Source organism: Herpailurus yagouaroundi, unplaced genomic scaffold, assembly GCF_014898765.1.
Source record: "Herpailurus yagouaroundi ecotype Mexico unplaced genomic scaffold, PumYag 246, whole genome shotgun sequence".
Lineage (NCBI taxonomy): Eukaryota > Metazoa > Chordata > Mammalia > Carnivora > Felidae > Herpailurus > Herpailurus yagouaroundi.
The window spans coordinates 12,450,656-12,469,649 of NW_024412463.1; the positions used below are offsets into that span (position 1 = coordinate 12,450,656).

The following is an 18,994-nucleotide window of genomic DNA, read 5'->3' on the forward strand; positions in this document are numbered from 1 at the left end:
AAGCCGCTGGGCCCCAGGGCATCCTGGGGCACTCTTGGTGTTTCTGTCGGCTTCCTGGTACTGTCTTACTAAGTTTTCCTTCTAATTGTAAAAGTCGTTTGGTTTTCTGAGCAGTCCCGCCACGTGGTTTGTTAACTTCCAGCGTCGTGCGCCTTCTTCCCTAAAGTTATCTCTCGACTCTTTTTCTGCATTTGTTGCCTTGGCCAAGAGTACGGTTCTCTTTATTTTAGTTAGGGGTCGCTTTTGTCTTCTTACTTCTGGGGGTGAACTGAGTCCCTTCCTCTGGCTCCCTGACCACCCCAGGCCTGCTCCCTGTGAGAGCACACGGATTAGCTACCACAGAGGGGGCCCTGCGGGATGGCTGTGTCTCCGGTGCCGTGGGGTCCTTTAGGAGAGGGGACAGGCAAGTGCGACTCCTGCCCCTCGGCCTGGAGTCCCACAGCAGGGATGCCATGAGCTCAAAGGCAGGGTAGGGGATGACAATGCCCTGAGCATCCATCCCGTGTGTGGGGGCGACTCAGGAGTGGTGGCCCCTGCTGTACGCTGTGTGACCAGCGGGTCTCTGCTGACTTTGTCCCCCACGTCTGCTTTTCAGATTGTGTTCAGTGCAGACCCTGCGGAGGGCGTGTCTAGTTCCGTGATGGGGCCTGGGGTCTCTCAATCCTACAAGGTAGGGGCTGCCTCGGGGACGGGGGGGACCCTGGGGCTGGGTCTTGGGATGCTGTCCCCTCTGTCCCTCCAGGTGCACATCCACCCTGATGCCGGTCACCAGAGGACAGCTCGGCGATCAGATGCCTGGAACGCCACGGCGGCCAGAAAGCAAGGTATGGTGCCTGGGGGGCGGGGCCGCGCTCCCCTGTTCCAGCTCCGCACAGCGCCCCCGGCCCCCCCCCCCCCCCGCCCCGGGCGCAGCCTGCCCCGCGTGACCCCACAGCTCAACCAGACAGAGCTGGCGGAGACAGAAGGGCCTCAGAGCTGGCCGACAGCACAGGGCCTACCCAGAGTCACCTGAAGGGCTTCCGTGGAGCGAGGGCACAGCCAGGTCCCCCACCCCACGGGGAGGGGAGACCTGGGCACGTTCACGTCGGCACAGGTGTGCTGCTTTAATGCCGTCCCACCGAGCAGACACGTGCGGGGCCAGCTCAGGCCGAGGCCACTCTCCAGACCCCAGGGTCGTGTGTGATGGCCACTCCGGTCCCTCTGGTGCTGCCTCTGTTACCCTGACCCCACGTCCCACTCTCCAGGTTTGTTACTGGTCTTACCTGCTTCCACGCGTCCTGGAGACGGGGCCACTTGTGACTCTTGAGGATGGGGTCTGTGTCAGGCATCCCGTGGCTCTTGGTGTGAGGCTAGGCTGGCCTGTCCCGGCCAAGGTGTGTTTCCCTGTGGTGTGGTGTGGTCCACACTGGTGGTGGCCAGTGTCCCGGCAATCCCAGGCAGAGTTCAGCACCCCGTGCAGCCTGGCCTTTGGAGTGGGCTTTGCCAGACACGTCTGGGGCAGTGGGTCCCAAGGTCAGGTCACTGTCCTGTCCCGGTCACCCCTCAGCATGGCCGGTGGTCTGTGTTCCGGGCCCAGCCCCCAGCCCTGCCGGCACACCCCCTTCCATGCCGCTGTCAGCCATCCCACGGAGCAGAGCAGGAAGAGCTGGGCTGGGCCCATGGGCAAGGCCGGCGCCAAGCAGGAGGGTTACAGGGTGCCCTCGGCGGGTCACCTGGCCTCTCAGAGCAGGAAGTAGCTTCCATGAAAGGCAGGGAGACCAGCGCAACCCTCGCGTGTTGTGAGGTCACAGGAAGCAGTTTGCGCCAGCACTGGGGCCTGCCCCCCCTCCCCGCCCTGGGGGAGCACTCACACGCGGGCAGGGTATGCAGGTATCCATGGCCAGCGGGGCGGGGCGTCCCCTGTGTCCTGCGTACTTCAGAGCTCATGTGAATTCTCAGAAATAGCTGCCCCGAGTTGGGCGTTTGTGGGAAACTGGTTCATTGCTGACCTTCCCGAGAAGCTAGGATGTGCGTGAGCAAGGGGAGGGCCGGCCCTGCTGGGAGAGGCCAGAGCACCCAGCCCCCACTCTCCCCCCCCCCATCTCGGGCCAGATTCCCACCTGAAGGTGGAAAAACCTTCTCTGGCCCCAGGAGGGGACTGGTTCTTTTCTGGAAACAGCCCTGCTGACCCATGACCTAGTGTGGACTTTGGAGTGCTATTTAAAGTCATTCTGCTTGTGCTGGTTTAATTTCCTAAGCTTCCGGACCCAGCTGGGGGCCAGTAGGAGGCAGGCAGGCACTTTTAGGAACGGCCGCTTCCGGACACCACTGTCTTGTTGCCGGTGGCTTCAGCGCTGGCGCTGCCTGCGGGGCTGGCCCCGCCCTCCAGGGAAGCCCCGACCCCGCCCCTCCAGGGAAGCGCCGACCCCGCCTCCGGGAAGCACGGCCCCTCCCTCCTCCTCCTCCTCGAGCAGAGCTTGGGTTCTGCTTCCTTTTCCAGGTGTGCCCTTCAGCCAGGGGCACGTGATGGCAGCCTGCCTGCCTGCCCTCGGTGCCCTTGGTGCCCTGAGCCACACGTCCGTGTCTGCAAGTCTAGGTTGGGTTGGCTGGCCTTTCTGGAGGTGACCCCCAGTGTGTTCCCCTTGCGGGTCTGCTCTGGGTCCGCCCATGCTCCCAGGACGCCTGAAGGAAGAAAGAGGGGCCCTGGCCCAGACCCTCAGCTCAGGGCTCAGGCAGGTCCGCGTGTTCAGACATGTGCGTGTGGGCTGCGGGGCCCAGCGGCCGCCTGTGGCAGGCCTCCTGTGTCCCACCCAGCCTCACACTCCCCCTCGCAGGGAAGGTGCTGAGCTACTGGTGCTTCAGCCCCGGCCACCGCATGCGCGAGCTGGTCCGCCAGGGCGTCCGCACCCTCATCCTCACCAGCGGCACACTGGCCCCCGTGTCCTCCTTCGCCCTGGAGCTGCAGATGTAAGGCTGCCCTGTGCCCTGTGGGGGCGGGGGTCCCAGGGCCAGCCGCGGGCCGCCAGGTGCTGGGGTTCGGGAGCTCACGGGGGCCACCCTGCTGCCCCCCCCCCCCCCCAGCCCTTTCCCGGTCTGCCTGGAGAACCCACACGTCATCGACGAGCACCAGATCTGGGTGGGGATCGTCCCCAAAGGCCCCGATGGAGCCCAGCTGAGCTCTGCCTTTGACAAACGGTAGGGGGCCTGGTGGATAAGGAGGTGGGCGGGCGGTGTGCCACCTGCTGGAACCCTCGCGATGGTGGGCCTTTGGCTTTGTGCAGGTTTTCTGATGCATGCCTGTCCTCCCTCGGCAAGGCGCTAGGTGAGTGCCCATGGGAAGCTTTGGCCTCCGTCCTGAGGTCCCGCCCCACTCCCTAGTGCCTGGGGTCCCTGCCCTGCCTGCCGTCCCCAGGGGGTATCGTTGGCAGGCTCTCTGAGCGCCTACTCCCACTGACGTAGCCACGGTGGCACTTGTAGGCAACATCGCCCGCGTGGTGCCGCACGGGCTCCTGGTCTTTTTCCCTTCCTACCCCGTCATGGAGAAAAGCCTGCAGTTCTGGCGGGTACGTCCCTCCTCTGTGCGTCCTGGGGGTGGGGGGGGGAGCCCCGGACAGCCAAGGCTCTGGCAGGGCCGGAGCGCGAACACTTGTGTGAGAAGGCACAGGTGACTCAGCGTGGCCCTCCGCCTGCCAGATGTGACGGCTGTGACGGGCACCCCCTTCCCCGTCTCTCCTCACAGGCCCGTGACTCTGCCAGGAAGCTGGAGTCCCTGAAGCCTCTGTTTGTGGAGCCGAGGAGCAAAGGTGGCTTCTCAGAGGTCTGAGCTCTCGGGCTCCACTGCCCATCACGGCTGCCCCAGGCCGGCCACTGGCCCTGACGGGTCACCTCTTAGGAAGTTTGGGCGTGGGGATGATGGCCCCAGACCCTCGAGTCTGAGGGGCCGTCATCGAAGCAAGCCTCCCCTGCCCCCTGACCCCCAGCCCTGGGGTCCCCGTGCTTTCTGGGAAACAGTGAACAGGTTCTGGGTCAGCCTGGGAACCTGTGCCATGAGGAAGCTTCTAGAACTCTGCTCGCCCGCCTCCCAGCTGGGACAGCCCTTCATCTCAGAGGATGAGACCTGGGGTCTCGCTCCCATGGATGGAAGGAGCTGACCGGTGTCTCCTCCCAGGTGGTGGATGCTTATTACACTCGAGTCGCCTCCCCCGGGTCCAGCGGGGCTACTTTCCTGGCTGTGTGCCGGGGGAAGGTGAGGCTGCTGAGGGTCTGTGCCCCACACCCGCCGGCCTGTCTTCCCCCGGCTGGTGCTTGTGTCGGAGGCAGCTCGTGGTTCATGACCTGGGGGCTGTGACACGGTGGGATGGGCCGGTCCGACCGCCTCCCTGGTGCCCCGTGTCCAGCAAGCAGGAGTGAGGAGGGTGCAGCCCTGGCATCCCAGGCTGGACAGCCCTTCGGCGGGCATCGGGTCTAGGCACTGAGAGTGAGCGCCCCTCACCGGCTGCGGGTGGGGAGGGTGGAGGAGCTTCCGGGAGTGTGAGACCCCGGGAGCCGTGAACCCCAGGTAGGGCCTGGCTCAGGGTGGGAGGCTTCTCCCCACCTGTACGTGCGTGGCTGTGAGGACCTGGGCGTGGGCAGACCCTTGGGGAAGGCAGACCGGGGAAAAGAGTACTCACGCCCCCAGGCCAGCGAGGGGCTAGACTTTGCGGACATGAACGGCCGCGGTGTGATCGTCACGGGCCTGCCGTACCCCCCACGCATGGACCCCCGGGTGGTCCTCAAGATGCAGTTCCTGGACGAGTTGAAGGGCCGCAGCGGGCCTGGAGGTCAGGTGAGAGGCCACAGGCCTGGGTGGGAGTGGGGAGGAGGGTCTAGAGCCCCAATGACTGAGGGGGGGGGGGGGGGGCCGCGGGCCGGGGGGGGGGTGGGGGGGGGGGTGTAGGGCCCCAATGTGTGAGCCCGCCCCCCCCCCCCCCCAACAGCTCCTCTCCGGGCACGAGTGGTACCGGCAGCAGGCGTCCAGGGCTGTGAACCAGGCCATCGGGCGGGTGATCCGGCATCGCCACGACTACGGGGCCATCTTCCTCTGTGACCACAGGTGCGGCTCTTCTCCACGCAGCCTCGAGGGTGGCCAGCTGGGCTCTGGTCCTTCCCTCAGCGAGCGTGAGCCTGGGCTGTGGGCCGTGGGCCATGGGGTGGGCAGGGCTCCCCGTCTGACAGCCGACGCCCTGCCAGGTTCACTCACGCGGACGCCAGAGCCCAGCTGCCCTCCTGGGTGCGCCCCCACGTCAAGGTGTATGACAGCTTCGGCCACGTCATCCGGGACGTGGCCCAGTTCTTCCGTGTCGCCCAGAAAAATGTGAGTTCCTAATGCCCAGCTGGCTGCGTCCTCACGCCCTACCCAGGGGATGGGTCTGTGCACGACCCCAACCTCTCTGTGACTGTCCAGATGCCGGTGCCGGCCCCCCTACTCGCTGCCCCAAGTCTGGGTGAGGGAGAAGGTGCTGTCATGGTGGCCGTGTCGCCTGGCCCCCTCTCCACCAGGAAAGCCAAGAGTCTGGATGTGCACGTCCCCAGCCTGAGGCGGAGACCCGCGGGTGCGTTTGCCTGAGGGACACGGCTGGGCAGGGGCCCTTTGGGCTGGGGGCCTGGGGTGCTTCCCGCTGGCTACCGGTGCACTCGGTCCAGTGACCAGAGTGCCTGGCTGAGCCTGAGTGTTGCTGGGACAGACCTGACTTGTCCCCCCACCCCCCCCGTCACCCCCTTCCTCCCACGGGCTTTGCTGCTGATATCTGCTCCCACAGGGTCGCCGACCAGGGACGCCGAGAGCAGCCTGTGTGTGGAGTACGGGCGGGAGCTGGCCCTCGCTCAGCAGAGGCCTGTGGGGCTGCTGGCAGCCCTGGAACACAGCGAGCATCTGGCTGGGGGGCCTGGGGACAAGGCCTCCCCTGAGGAGGAGAAGGTGTGGGAGGCCCCAGAGACAGACCCGTGCCCCCCCCCCCCCCAGCCTGGGGCACATCTACTCTCCCTCCTATAAACCCCCTGGTCAGGCGGGTGGTTGAGTTTCGGCACACCCCTGGCACGCCCCCCCCCGCCCCTGCCCCCGGTCCTCAGCTGGTGCTGCCCTACACGCCCCTGCTGGTTCTCTGGGGGTTGGCATGAGCAGTCAGAGTCCAGCTCCTGCTGCCCCAGAGGTCAGCCCTTTCTGGGAGCCTGAGCTGGGGCTGGGGATGGGCAGGAGGGACACAGCTCCTCACCTGGAGCCTTTGCGCTGGAGCCCTTAGCTCTGGCCGGACCTGGAGCCCCCGTGCCCTGCTTGCCGCAGAGTCCCTTCCCCTCCCAGTCCTGCTCCCTGGGGCCTGGGGTGAGCCCGGCTGCGACAGCAGGCGGCCCCTCCCCCCATCCCTTCCATACCCTTCCCATCTGGGCCACGGGGGAGGCTGGTGGGGCGGACCCAGGAGAGGGCTCTTCTCTCCCACTGTGGGCCCTTGCAGTGTCACAAGGGGCCTGGGGGCTCTGAGGGCGTGGCCAGGACCACAGCGTGTCCCCCCCAGGCAGCGCATGTCTCCACCCTGTCCCTCCCGCGTGAGAAGAGGCCTGCACAGCAGCAGAAAGGAGGCAGAAGGAAGATCAGGCTGGTGGGCAGCCGGGTACGTGAAGCGTCCCACGTACGGGGTCTGGTGGGAGCCCCAGGCCACACGGTGCCGACCAGGGAGTGTGAGGTGTGGCTGGGCCTGGCCTCCCTGCTGCCTTCCCAGGGGTGCAGCCTGGCCCCATGCCCTTGGCTCTCCAAGGCCTGCCCCCCGCCCCAACTTTTGTTCAGCTGCAGTGTTTAAAGGAGGGTCTTTTAAGCCTCATCTCTTGGTAGGTGAGCCTATTCTAACAGCTCCGAGGGCCTCCTCCCGCCCTCCTCTTGGGCTTGGGCCCCCTCCTGCCTCCCTCCTGCCTCCCTCCTGCCTCCCAGCATCTTTGCAGGGCCTGGCCTGCATGAGCTCAAGGTCTCTTTTGCATTTTAACTTCTCACCTTGACAACCTTTCAGACCCCGCAGAGCTCCCAGCAACGGCATGGGGTCCTGCGGCCCTGCCAGTGTGGCCCTGCCCGGGGCCCACGGGGTCCCTCCCACCGGGGGTGGCTCCTCCACACTTTGGAGTCCTGCAAACTTGTGGTCAGCTTTGGGCCTTTCGTTTCCTTTTGTCTTTCCTGGAGACCACTTTGTGGGTGGTATGACAGGTCCAGCTGGACAGACATCGGGTCCTCGCCCTTTGGGCGGGTTTGGTGTGGGGCTGGCAGCCAGGTCAGCTCCCCCCGAGCTGAGCCCTTGGCTCAAGTGTGGGTGCTGACGTGCCCGAGTGTGGGGAGGGTCTGCCTTCCCAGCCTCAGATGAAGGATTTAAGGGCAGTTGAGTCCCTCTGAACCAGGAAAGCTCTGGAAAGCCCCATGCACCACTTGCCTTTGTCCATCTCCCTGGGCGTCTGGGAACTGCTGCTGTCAGGAAGTGGGTGGAGTGGGCGGAGACTGGGGAGCCTGGACCCCTCCTGTCTGGTTTCCGTGTTCTCTTGCTGAGAGCCCCGGCAGCATCCGGGCCTGAGCTGTGCAGCACGAGTGAGGCACAGTGATGTCTTAGGTCCCCCATCTGGTCAGAAGTTCCCTCTGCTGTGGGCTGACCATCCTTCGGGCTGGGGCTGTCCGCTGCTGCGTGGGCGCAGGGAACTTGGCTGAGGAGTAGGAGCTCCCGACCCAGGGGAAGCAAAACTACACTTGGCCTCTGCTGCTCTCCAAGGGGCATGGCTGTCTTTGTGGATTCCCTCCTGGGGCCAGGCCAGCCGTGCCCTGGAGCCGGGGTGTCCCTCCCAGTGCCTGTGCTCCACAGCAGCAGCCCAGTGTCCCTGGGACAGGGGAGGGTGGGTCCTGACTGATGGGGCCCCTGGCCCTGTGTCCAGCAGGAGGGGCCGGCGGCCAGTACACAGGCGGGCAGGGCCAAGCTGTTCATGGTGGCCGTGAAGCAGGCGCTGAGCCAGGCCAGCTTCGACACGTTCACCAGGGCCCTGCAGGACTACAAGGGCTCTGACGACTTTGAGGCTCTGGTGGCCTGCCTCGGCCCACTCTTTGCTGAGGATCCCAAGAAGCACGGCCTGCTCCAAGGTGCCCTGGCCCACGGTGGTCCCCCGACCCGGGGGCAGTGCGGCAGCTGTGGCGGGGAGGGGGGCTTGTGGGCGGGCACCAGGGTCCGTGGTTGTCCCTGCTCCCCAGAAAAGGTTCTGGTGCACAGCCCCTGACCCCAGAGCCCTCCACCCAGCTCAGCACGCGGGGGCCGCATGGTGGAACCGTTCCAACAGGCTTCTACCAGTTCGTGCGGCCACACCACAAGCAGCAGTTTGAGGAGGTCTGCCTGCAGTGGACAGGCCATGGCTGCGGCTACCGGCCTGAGCACAGCCTTCCTCAGAGGCGGGGCGCTCCGTCAGCCCAGGCCCCCAGGGGTGAGCGGGCGGCACCCCGGGTCCGGGGGGCGGGGTGGTGGGCAATGCTAGCTTGGCCCAGCCTCCCTGCTCGTGGGTGGGACTGTTCACCCATGGAAGCCCGCTGAGGGTGAGGTGTGTGTCCCCCAGAGCATGCATGGCCCAGGCTGGGACCCTGTCCCCACCTGTGTCTGCCAGGAGTGGGCCCTGCACCTCAGAGCCTGGGAGCCTGTGTCCCCGGTTGCAAACAGTTCACCCCCGATCAGGGACTTCCCCAAGGATAGGTATCAGGGAGGGGGGTGGGGAGCTGGCTTAGGAAGACCCCTTGGCCCCAAGGAGGGGACTTTCCGGCAAAAGAGTCACCCCTCTCCTTTCTGGGCTTGGTGCCCACTGGGGTGTCTCTGCTGGTCCCCTGGCAGCAGTTGGTTGTGGTGGGGGCTCAAGCCTGGGTCATGCTGTGGGCAGAGGAGGGTGGCAGGTGTCAGTCTCCCCTTGGACAGACCTGCCTCCTCCCCAGGGAGCACTCCAGACCCTTGGGAACCAGCTGGGTGGTTCGTTGTGTGTCCCCGTTTCTTCAGGAAGGAGGGAGTGTGACCCAAAGCTGACCCTGTCCCGGGATGCAGCCGGGCAACTGGACCCTGGACAGCACCTGAATCAAGGCAGGCCTCACCTGGTCTCCGGACTAGCCCCGGCAGGTACCAGTCCCCAGAGAGGCTTCGAAGCAGAGCACAAGAGCCCTGGGGGGCGCGGGTGCCGTTTTGGCTCTGCAACCCCACAGCGAGGGAGCAGGCTGGTGTGAAGGGTGCCAGGGGAGCTCCCTCAGGCCCCAGATCCCCGCCATGATCCTGTCCACCTCCCCACCAGGAGACCCCAGCAGCTGTCCAAAAGAGGGTGGATCTGGAGCCCCCAGGGTGGAGAAGCAAGGCCCGCCTGTGGGGAGCGCCTACTTGGCCGATGTCCGAAAGGCCCTGGGGTCCGTAGGCTGCAGCCAGCTCCTCGCAGCGCTCACCGCCTACAGACGGGACGGTGACTTCGAGAAGGTGGTGGCCGTGGCGGCCGCACTCACTACCTCAAGGCCCGAGGACTTGCACCTGCTGGAGAGCAAGTGGCCGCGGAGGGGGCGGGGCTGGGGGTGCGCCGGGCCGGGCCGGGCGCTGCGGGCGGGGCCTGACCGCTCTCCCCACAGGGTTTGGCGCGTTCCTGAGACCTCGCCACCAGCAGCGCTTCCGGCAGGTGTGCGCTGACCTGATGGGCCCGGCCGCCCCGACCGCGGGCCCTGAGCCGCCGGGTCCCCAGGACGGGACCCCCACCGTGCCTCCCGACCTCGCCCACGGTGATTCCAGGCCAGGTAGCGGCGGCGGGGGGGGGGAGCAGGGGGGAGACCACCTGGTACCCCTGGAGCCCCACGCAGCCCTGCAAGGTGGGCCGCAGATCAGCCCGAACCACCCTTTCAGACTCGTGCCTGTGTCTCCAGGCCCCCCAGGACAGGACAAACCGGGGAGGACCCAGAGCAAGATCTTGGCCTTCCTTAGACCGAGGCAGGCCGGGGATGCGGGGGCTCCCAGCCAGCCCCCCAGCGCCCCCCGCAGGCACGCGCCCTCCGAGTCCGGTAGGTCTCCTGGGAGGGGCCGCAGGGAGTGTGGGCAGTGGGCGCGGCGCAGCTGCCGCGGCGCTCACAGCGGCCCCCTTGGAGCAGGCTCGGCGTGCCCCGGCTGCGGGGCGGAGGACACGGTCCCTTTCCAGTGCCCTTCCTGCAACTTTCACCGCTGCCGGGCCTGCTGGCGACGGCTCCTCCAGGTTGGCGGCGGGACCCTGCGGACCCGCCCGCTGCGCGTCCGCCACCTGGGGGGGCCGGGAGCTGGGGGGTGCGGGGGGCGGCGCCTGTGCAGCACTGCCCTATCTCCGCAGGCCTCTAGGACTTGCCCGGCCTGCCACGCCCCTGCCAGGAAGCAGAGCATCACGCAGGTCTTCTGGCCAGAGCCCCAGTGAGGCTGGAGACCCTCGGGCAGGCGGACGCCGCCTCTGTCCCAGACGCAGCTGGGACACTTGTCCCTTCACGGGGTGCGGGCCACGGGCCAGGCCAGTGCCCGTGGGGATGCCCCTGAAATGGCAGCAGGATCGGCGCCTGCCTATGAGAAGCCCCGAAGTACCCTTAGGGTCTGGGGAGGGTCTGCTAAAAGGTACCTCTTCAGAACTTTCCTTGGCTCCTTGTTTGTGGGTGGAGCTTCAGGCGCTTGGCTGCTGCGGCCTGAGCCCAGGACTGGAAGGTGGGGGAAACGCTCTGCTCCCTCCTCCCCGGGACCTGTGTGTGTGCGCGCGCGCAGTGGACCTGCTTTTAATCAGGTGACAGGTTCTCTAATAAAGTTGCGGATACCGTATCCAGACGCTGTTTGTAGGGTCTGGACTTGGCAATGGGGTTTGAGGGTGCTGGGAAGGAAGACGTGGGCATCTGAGTAGGGTCGTCCCACCCTGTCCGGGAAAGGGCACGCTGAGCGCTTTGTCCCAACTGGGCTCAGCCTCCGTCCTCACAGGTGGACCGGCAGATGGCTGAGACCAGAGAAGAGAGGAGCCAGGCATCCCCAGCCTGCACCCCGGCTGCCAGCCCTGCTCCCGGGTAGAGAGCTGCCCCTGGTGCTGGGGAGGCCCTCGCAGGACCGCCCCCTGGACTAAGGCCCGGCGGAGGCTGGCGCCAGGCGGGAGGCGGGGTGAGGGGGCTCCCTGGGGAGGGAGGGGCCGTGGGGCGGTGACGTCGCCGAAAGTCGGGTCGCAGCGCGGCCCCGTGGAGGTCGTGAGCCCTCCCCCCGGGGGCGTGGCGAGGCCGGGCCATATAGGCCGGCGCTGGCCGCCGACGGGCGAGCTTGTGGGGTGGCGACAGGTAGGGTAGGACGCGTCGTCCCCGTGTCCTCGCTCGTGGGCCTCCCGGAGGCCGAGCCGCCGCTCCGGTGACTATCATGTGGGCACTGGAGAGGCGGGGACCGCCGCCCTTGACCCGGCCTTGGGCGCTGCCCACCCTACTGTTGGCTCTGGCGGCACAGGGGGCGGCGGCGACGGCGACGGCGGGCGCGCTCACCTACCCGTGGCGGGACGCGGAGACCCGGGAGTGGCTGGTGTGCGGCCAGTGCCCCCCGGGCACCTTCGTGCAGCGGCCGTGCCGTCGGGATGCCCCCACGACGTGCGGCGCGTGCCCTCCGCGCCACTACACGCAGTTCTGGAACTACCTGGAGCGCTGCCGCTACTGCAACGTCATCTGCGGGGAACGCGAGGAGGAGGCGCGGCCCTGCGACGCCACCCACAACCGCGCCTGCCGCTGCCGCCCCGGCTTCTTCGCCCACGCGGGCTTCTGCCTGGAGCACGCGCCTTGCCCGCCCGGCGCGGGCGTGACTGTCCCCGGTGCGCGGCCGGGCTGGCGGGCGGCGGCCTGGGACTTCAGCCACCGGTGAGGACGGCACCCCTGGCTCCCCCTGACCCCTTCCTCCCCATCTCGTCCCCAGGCACCCCCAGCCAGAACACGCAATGCCAGCCGTGCCCCCCGGGCACCTTCTCTGCCAGCAGCTCGAGCTCGGAACAGTGCCAGCCCCACCGCAACTGCACGGCCCTGGGCCTCGTCCTCAACGTGCCCGGCTCCGCCTCCCACGACGCCCTGTGCACTAGCTGCGCCGGCTTCCCACTGGGCACCCCGGAGCCAGGGGGGCCAGGTGAGCAGGGGAGGGGGAGCGCGAGTCAGAGGAGGTCAGCCTGTGTCCGTTGTCCCCAGGCCAGAGTCCAGCCCTGAGGTATGCAACGTTTATCCATCCTCTGGGAGGGTCCTCCAGAAACTTACCTGGGGAGTCCCCTGCGGTGGTGGCGTGGCACCAGTGCCTCCGCAGGCCACGCCAGCCACCCACCCACCCCCCTTGGGAAACGGACTCCCAGGGAGTTTAAACCGCATCTCCCTTCCCACCCCTGCACGCTCTCTGACCTCTTCTTCCGCCTCTGCACTGGACCTGTTAGTGGGCAGGGATTTCTCCCTTGTCGGGTGTCCCTCCCCTCCACACCCAGAGCACACGGAGGCCTCTACCACTGGGTCCTGACCGCCCCCCCCCCCCCCCCCCGCAGGAGCCGAGGAGTGTGAGCGCGCTGTCATTGACTTCGTGGCTTTCCAGGACTGGTCCTTCAAGAAGCTCCTGCGGCTGTGGCAGGCGCTCAGGGGCCCAGAAGCACAAGGCCTAGTGCCACCCAGGGAGGGTCGCAACGGCCTGCAGCCGAAGCTGAGGCAGCAGCTCCTGGAGCTCCGTGAGGCGCAGGCTGGGGCGCTGGCTGTGCGGCTGCTGCGGGCCCTGCGCGAAGCCCGGCTGCCTGGGCTGGAACGCAGTGTCCGCACACGCTTCTGGGCACGCTGAGCACCCCGCCCCCTATTTATTCTGTTCCCCAGCTGGGGCTCCCACATGGGCATCACACCGAAAGTGACTTACTGAAGTAAGCTCAACCGACCGGGGTCCCATTACAGTAACAAAGTTTATTTTTTATAAAGCCGTTATAAAACGGATCGTATGAAACTTTGTGCCATGTCTACCGGGTGCTGGCGGGCACACCTGGTGGGGAAACAAACACCTGCACGGGCTTTGTAGCGTCCCATGCTTCCTCTGGCTGCTGGTCACCCCAAGTGGGATAGACCCTCGGTGGGAAGGACTGTCAGAGAGGGCCAGCGGGTGGCAGGTGCATCCCTTCTGGCTGTGGGCACAGTGGAGATCCCTGAGGCTCGTCCCATGACCCCGAGTCATGCTTTGTGCGTAGGACAGCTGGGGGGGGGGGGGGAGTGTCGTGAGGGTCCTACCCAGTCTAGGGGCTCTTGCCGTGGAATAGGACCCAGCTTGGACCGGCCAACACTAACCTGGGCTGCCAAGAGACCCTTCCCCCTCACCCTGCCCCTCCACTTGAGCTCCACCCAGTCCCTGCAGGCAGGGAATTTCCCCGGAGGGGACCAGCCAAGGACCTCCCCTAGGCCGGGTGAATCCCATGTGCTTTCTGGGAAACACGGCTTTTCCCCACAGGAAGGCTCAGATGAGGGCTGGAGCGCTCCAGAACAACCTGGCCGACTCCCAGCCCTTCCCGTGAGCCCCGGAGCCTGGCGCCTGATCCCCATGATAGGTCCCAAAGGGGGGGGGGGACCCCACAGCCTATGACTCCCCATGAGTCACCTCACCTGCATTCCCACCCCCAGCCCTGACTCAGCCTTTCTCAGTAGGCCCTCCAAGGCTGCCACCTCAGAGGGAGGGAGGGAGGGTAGTCTAGCAGGGTCAGGGTTCTGGCTCTGGCACTCCCACGGAAGCAGGAAGGTGGTGCCCAGACAGGCCCTGGGTCTAGCCTGGGAGCCCTTCGTGCTGTGGTCACTGTGCCCAGACAGTTGGGAGCCCACCACCCAGTCCTGGGGTTCTGGAGGGACAACAGACAGCAGCGACTCAGACTGCCATTTTCTGGCATACTCCACCCAGTGCTGGCCAGTCAGCCTCCTGCCCAGGGCTAGGCCCACTGGGTCTTGCCAGCTCCCACAGGGGGCATGTGGTGAGGGTCCCAAGGACCAGCCTCACCCGGAGGGACGGTTTCCAGGCACAGACCCAGAAATGGGTTTTTAGCCCGTCCCCAGACCTGATGGGGACCCCACCCCTCACCTCCAACTGGGAATCAAATCAAGGCCCATCCCACAACTGGCCTGGGCTCCACAGGAACCTAGCTGGCCTTTGGAACACCCATGCTGGTGTGCCCCCCACAATGGCGACTGGCTGTCCTGCACCAGTGGCAGACACGCTCAGAGGGAACAGCCACTCCCTCCCTGACCGGACGGGAGGCCAGCGGAAGAGGACACGGGGCCTCCCAGGCAGATCTCCCCCACCCTGTTCTGAGGCATCAGAACCCAGGGCCCCGCTGGCCTCCAGCAAAGTGGACCAGGTCTCCCTCCTCCCTCAAGATGACACCAGCCCCCAACCCATCTCCAGGCCCAGAGGGGACGGAGACTGAGGACAGACACACTTGCCCCACCAGCTTCCTCCATGGGTGAACGGCACAGAGCAGCTCTGGAGCATCTCGTTTCCAGACAGGTGCCCCTCCGCCCCCTGGGCCAGGCAGGCCACACTGCTGGGGTGGCGGCTCCAAAGGGCCAGGTGGCCCGCCAACACCAGCAGGCTTGGCAGGGGTCTTGTGGGGGTCCCCTGGTGGCACCCAGCCTGGCCCTGCTGCCCCGATTCCCCCTCAGCAGAGGCTTCTGCATGCCCACACTTTTACGGACACAGGGAAACGTTTGTCTTAAAGAAAAAACAAAGCAACTGAAAAAACCAAGAGCAAAGCAAACCCGACCCCCAGGCCTGGCGGCTCAGAGCTGGCAGGAGCGCTCCTCGGGCACTCAGGGGTGAGCTGTGGGCACCAGCAGGCACCAGCCATGCCTACGTGATGTCCCTCTGCCGCGGCGGCCGGTGCACGTTCCGCACGACGCACTTCACCATCCACTCGATGCCCTCGCGCACCCCTTTGCTGTGGAGACAGTAAGCATGAGGTGGGGCCAGCCCGGCCTCCAGCCCACAGCAGGGAGAGCCCCACTCACCCAGTGAGGGCCGAGCAGGCCTGGGTCAGGCAGTCGCGCCTGCCAATCTTGGAGGTGCAATCACTGAACGCAGTCTTGATGTCGGGGATCGAGAGGCAAGTCTGGGGGAAGGGGAGGCTGTGAGGGGCAAGGTCGCAGGCGCTGCAGATGTCCTGCTCCTGGGGCAGGACGTGGTCTTGGTGGGGAGAGGCTGGGCTCAGGGCTTCTCTGCCTAGGAGAGGCCCTGCAGAGAGCAGTCTCGGGAGGAGGAGCGGGTGGCACGGAAGGGCTGTAGGAAAGGGACCGCAGGCAGAAGGAAGCCATCTCCGATGCACCCTGACCCTAGAGCGCCTCTGCTGCAGAATCAGGACACTGCCCTGCAAAGCCCTCTCCACACAGACTGCCATTGAGCATCCACTGGCCAGCTGAGGCGATCCCAAGGGCAGCAGACAGGCCAAGATCGGAGCTGACTCTCACCCTGGGACGCCTCTGCGTTTCATGTCCAGCCACGCCAGTGGCAGAGGAATACTGCCCGCCCACCTGCCTGTGCAGAGAAGGTGCCCCGCACGAGAGGCCCAGGTGCACCTAGAGCACACCTGGCCTGGGAGGTCCAGGACAGGCACCCTGTCCCAGCTGTCAGTGGGACGTGCTTCTGCTGGGGACTGCCCTGTGGGCATGCTGTAGTGAGCTCACCTCAACGTCCTGCTTGTTGGCCAGCACCAGGATGGGGACACCGTCCAGTGCCTCACTCGTGACCATCTTCTCTGGAGTGGGCAGAAAGGGGGCAGTGAGCACCCTCGATCTGCCTGTGGCTGCCGAGGCCCACCCACCCCTCCACACCACGTGTGCTCTCTCTTGGCCACAGCCCTGCCTGACCTGGCGTGGGCCCCATCCCCCACCAGGGTCAGCTCCAGGCACCTGGGGTGGGCAGACTGGACCTGACCATTTCCCCAGCCCCAAGCCGGGCTGTACCCACCGAACGCTCGCTTGGACTCGGACAGCCTCTCCTCGTCTGTGGAGTCGATGACATAGATGACACCGTGGCACTCCGCGTAGTACTGGGGAGGGGCAGAAAGGGGGTGCTGGGCCACAGGCACTTGGCCACCCCAGGGCCAGCCGCCAACTGGAAGGCCCTTCCGAGGCGCCTTTGGGGGGCAGAAGGTAGGGCAGAGTGAGGCGGCCCTGGAGGCCTTTGGGAACAGCTTGCTGACCTCGGGCAACACTGTCATTTCCCAGGTACCGTGCCCCCAAACCCCACTTCAGCATCTGCTCCTGAAAGCCGCCCACGATCGTCGGTCTGATGGTGGCTGGTGGAGAGGGGGCAGGGGAAGGATAGGGTGTCCCCACACAGCCCTGGAAGTGGAGGAAGGATGCTAGCCAGATCACATGCCAGTATGGACAGCAAGCCGATGGCCATACTGCTCGGGAGCCACGCAACAGCCACCGAAGGGAGGGAGGGGCGGCGCCGAGGACCAGACCAGCAGCACTGAGCTCTGCGGGCCGGACTGGGGCAGGAGGCGGTTAGCCCAGGCACGCACACAGCAGCGGCATCAGAGCCCAGGCCTGGGGAAGTGTCACGCGGCAAAGGGAATCTCGACAGATGGACAAAACGGGGCGCGTGGGGGCGGGCCCTTGGAGTGCGGGGCATGGGTGACGCAGCCACACGTTTGGTAAGCCCACATTCTACCTAATCGAAAAATACAACCCGGAAGCATCCCCGTCTGGCAAGCAGACAGCAGCATCTCTGCCACTTTGCCCCCAGCTGTCACTAGAGCCCGGAGGCTGGGGACACCCGCACGTTACACGCAACAGGACGCCAGGTGCCAGTTCGCAGTCCGCGAGCTGACGACCCCACAGATGCGCAGGCCTGACAGCTCCGGAGAATTCTCGGGGTGTAACGTGGGCAAACTGAAAGCGACCGCCCCAGCACGAGACAGGCTTCAGCATCCACACTCGCTACAGGAAGCCCGACACGCGTGGCCGTCTGGATCCCGCAGCCCGCAAATCACACAGAAGCAGGGACCTCTGTAGCATACGTGCTAGGTGGTAAGAGGGCTGCAGGCCCTATCTTGCTGCTGAGAGCTGGGAGTTGGCGGGCCCTGCGACAGAGGTCTCCGTAGCAGGAAGGGGTACCGCACGGGGTTCACGGCAAGCCCGGGGAATCCCCTCACAGCCCTCGGGGTGTACGACCTGGCCTGGCAGACGGGTGTAAGGTGATGGCCGGCGGCACCGGGAGCAATGGAGCTGGGCACTGGGGGCTGAGCAGGGGTAGGACTGGGGGCACAGTGGGTTGCCTCCGCCCCACGGCACCCCGATGGCAGCGTCACCCATGACCGCACGACGGAGAGCTTTCGGGTGTGGCCTGGAGGGAGGGAAGCTAGAAGGGCCCCTGTGGCAGGCACGGGTAGTCCGCCAGTCTTGTTTGCGTGCAGCCCGAGGCTGGTACGTGGACAGACCCAGGGACGAAACGATGGCCACCCCGATACAGTGCCAAAGTGTCAGACTGTGCAGGGGACCAGGCCCCGGGACAAGTGTCTAGGAAGGGGCGGGGGTGGCAGGAGCTCTACTTCCCATCCATCCTGGTGACCCACAGGGGACCCTGCTGCCCATCCTCACAGCTCTGGGCCCTACAGGGTTGGGGATGTGGTCACCACCAAGGCTCCCCGTTCCCTAGGCCCCAGCCAGAGACCTGCTAAGTCACAAACCCCGGTTGTCTCCTGGGCATGTTGGACAACTCGCATTCAGGAGCCAGCAGAGGCCCCACGCTGGCGGGGATAGTGGACACTATCAGCGGGAGGCAGGGCACCCGCTCCACAGGGAGGCCGGAAAGCTCATGAAGAACCTAGTAGGGTCAGCGACCAGGGGCGCAGACTCTTGTGACGAGCCACACCATCAGCAGGAGCAGTAGCTGGAGCGGGGGACGCTGCCAGCCGCAGAGCCTCCTCTCTCTCTCTCTTCGTGCCTGGCAGAGCCACGCCCACCTCAGGGCATGAGTGCTAAGCGGTGCACGGTGGGCTGTGGTCCAGGAGCCCAGGGGCAGGCAGCGCACCCAGCGGATGAGCCCGCGGGTTCCTGCGGCACCTACTTTAACCCACCAAGAGCCACCTTACCAAGTCATAGCTGCCCAAGGCAGCCCATGTGGTGACCCACGAGGCCGTATGAGTCCCAGTCGGCTTGGCCTGATGTGGGAGGGCTGTGAGGAAGGAATTCTCCTGCCGGGCTCCCTGCTGGCCCGGCCACCTGAGCTGGCCCTTCTCCTCCCCAGACCCGCATTAGCCCAGCTCCCATCTCAGGTGCTGGCCCTCAACACACATCCTATGCCCCAACATCTGTCTCAGCGTCTGCTCCTGAGACCCTGGCCTGCGACACAGTGTCAGGAATAGGGGCCTTGGTTCAGAAGAGCAGGCCCCGGCTTCACTCTGCTTCAGTGACCTTAAACAGCCAGAGAACCTGTTGGTGACCTTCCGGCCACGGGACGGAAGCCGGCCTTCTGGAGGGAAGTCGGAACAGAGGAGACACTTTAGAGGAAAGCCAGGAAAAGGTGACCGGGTACCAGGATCTAGACGCTAGTTCTAAAGACACGGATGACTAACGAGAGTGCAGATGAGCGCGTCCGTGCCCCTGGCACTGGGGCAGGCACATCTGTGCCCCTCGCATCGGCTGCACCAGATCCACTGTGCCAAGCCACCAGGAGGGGGCCGCCTGAGGGAGAGGCTAGGTCTGTCCTGCTCGCTGCTGGACCCCAGTGCCTGGCACAGGGCGAGCTGAAGACAGACCTCGGGGCTGGGGTGTGTGGGAAAAGCAGCACGGCACCGGGGCCCTGGAAACACCCCAAAACCTCATCAAGAAAAAAGGCAGCTGTTAAAGGCCTCTGAAAACATCCTCCCCTAATGGGGAAGAGGCCACCACAGAGGCCAGGTCCCAAGCTACAACTGAGGGAAAGGGCCCGAGCAGAGGGACTCAGCCCCAGCGGTGAAGCGGAGTGTCCAGCTGTCATCGTACCTCCCCCAC

At 65.9% G+C, this 18,994-nt stretch overlaps 3 protein-coding genes across 16 annotated transcripts in view; 2 read left to right on the forward strand and 1 right to left on the reverse strand.

Annotated features, from left to right (window-relative positions):
* RTEL1 (regulator of telomere elongation helicase 1) overlaps positions 1-10,814 on the forward strand; it is a 31,519-nt gene extending 20,705 nt beyond the window's left edge. For 4 of the 13 annotated variants that reach the window (XM_040459915.1, XM_040459914.1, XM_040459916.1 and 1 more), the window contains 22 exons: positions 596-670; positions 743-824; positions 2,814-2,946; positions 3,061-3,174; positions 3,261-3,301; positions 3,457-3,542; positions 3,719-3,796; positions 4,148-4,225; positions 4,658-4,804; positions 4,956-5,071; positions 5,209-5,332; positions 5,423-5,570; positions 5,778-5,935; positions 6,468-6,623; positions 7,915-8,116; positions 8,311-8,451; positions 9,009-9,125; positions 9,295-9,531; positions 9,617-9,778; positions 9,885-10,039; positions 10,127-10,227; positions 10,339-10,814. In XM_040459915.1, the coding sequence (XP_040315849.1) occupies positions 596-670; positions 743-824; positions 2,814-2,946; positions 3,061-3,174; positions 3,261-3,301; positions 3,457-3,542; positions 3,719-3,796; positions 4,148-4,225; positions 4,658-4,804; positions 4,956-5,071; positions 5,209-5,332; positions 5,423-5,570; positions 5,778-5,935; positions 6,468-6,623; positions 7,915-8,116; positions 8,311-8,451; positions 9,009-9,125; positions 9,295-9,531; positions 9,617-9,778; positions 9,885-10,039; positions 10,127-10,227; positions 10,339-10,777 (3,090 nt within the window). In that variant the 3' untranslated portion in view covers positions 10,778-10,814. Of the gene's footprint in view, positions 1-595; positions 671-742; positions 825-2,813; positions 2,947-3,060; positions 3,175-3,260; positions 3,302-3,456; positions 3,543-3,718; positions 3,797-4,147; positions 4,226-4,657; positions 4,805-4,955; positions 5,072-5,208; positions 5,333-5,422; positions 5,571-5,777; positions 5,936-6,467; positions 6,624-7,914; positions 8,117-8,310; positions 8,452-9,008; positions 9,126-9,294; positions 9,532-9,616; positions 9,779-9,884; positions 10,228-10,338 lie in introns of all 13 variants that reach the window. The other 9 variants (XM_040459917.1, XM_040459918.1, XM_040459919.1 and 6 more) reach the window with 9 other exon arrangements.
* Positions 10,815-11,154: 340 nt separating this feature from the next.
* On the forward strand, positions 11,155-12,955 carry TNFRSF6B (TNF receptor superfamily member 6b). Its single transcript, XM_040459928.1, has 3 exons — positions 11,155-11,820; positions 11,922-12,125; positions 12,526-12,955. Exons 1-3 carry the CDS (start codon positions 11,382-11,384, stop codon positions 12,807-12,809), a joined length of 927 nt encoding a protein of 308 aa, XP_040315862.1. The 5' UTR covers positions 11,155-11,381; the 3' UTR covers positions 12,810-12,955.
* On the reverse strand, positions 12,911-18,988 carry ARFRP1 (ARF related protein 1). Of its 2 annotated transcripts, XM_040459930.1 has the most exons (4): positions 15,960-18,988; positions 15,677-15,747; positions 15,005-15,105; positions 12,911-14,934 (listed from the first exon to the last, which is right to left on the reverse strand). In XM_040459930.1, exons 1-4 carry the CDS (start codon positions 16,210-16,212, stop codon positions 14,847-14,849), a joined length of 513 nt encoding a protein of 170 aa, XP_040315864.1. In that variant the 5' UTR covers positions 16,213-18,988; the 3' UTR covers positions 12,911-14,846. The 2 variants fall into 2 exon arrangements, with proteins under 2 accessions (XP_040315864.1, XP_040315863.1); XM_040459929.1 differs by lacking the exon at positions 15,005-15,105.
* Between the last annotated feature and the right edge of the window lie 6 nt (positions 18,989-18,994).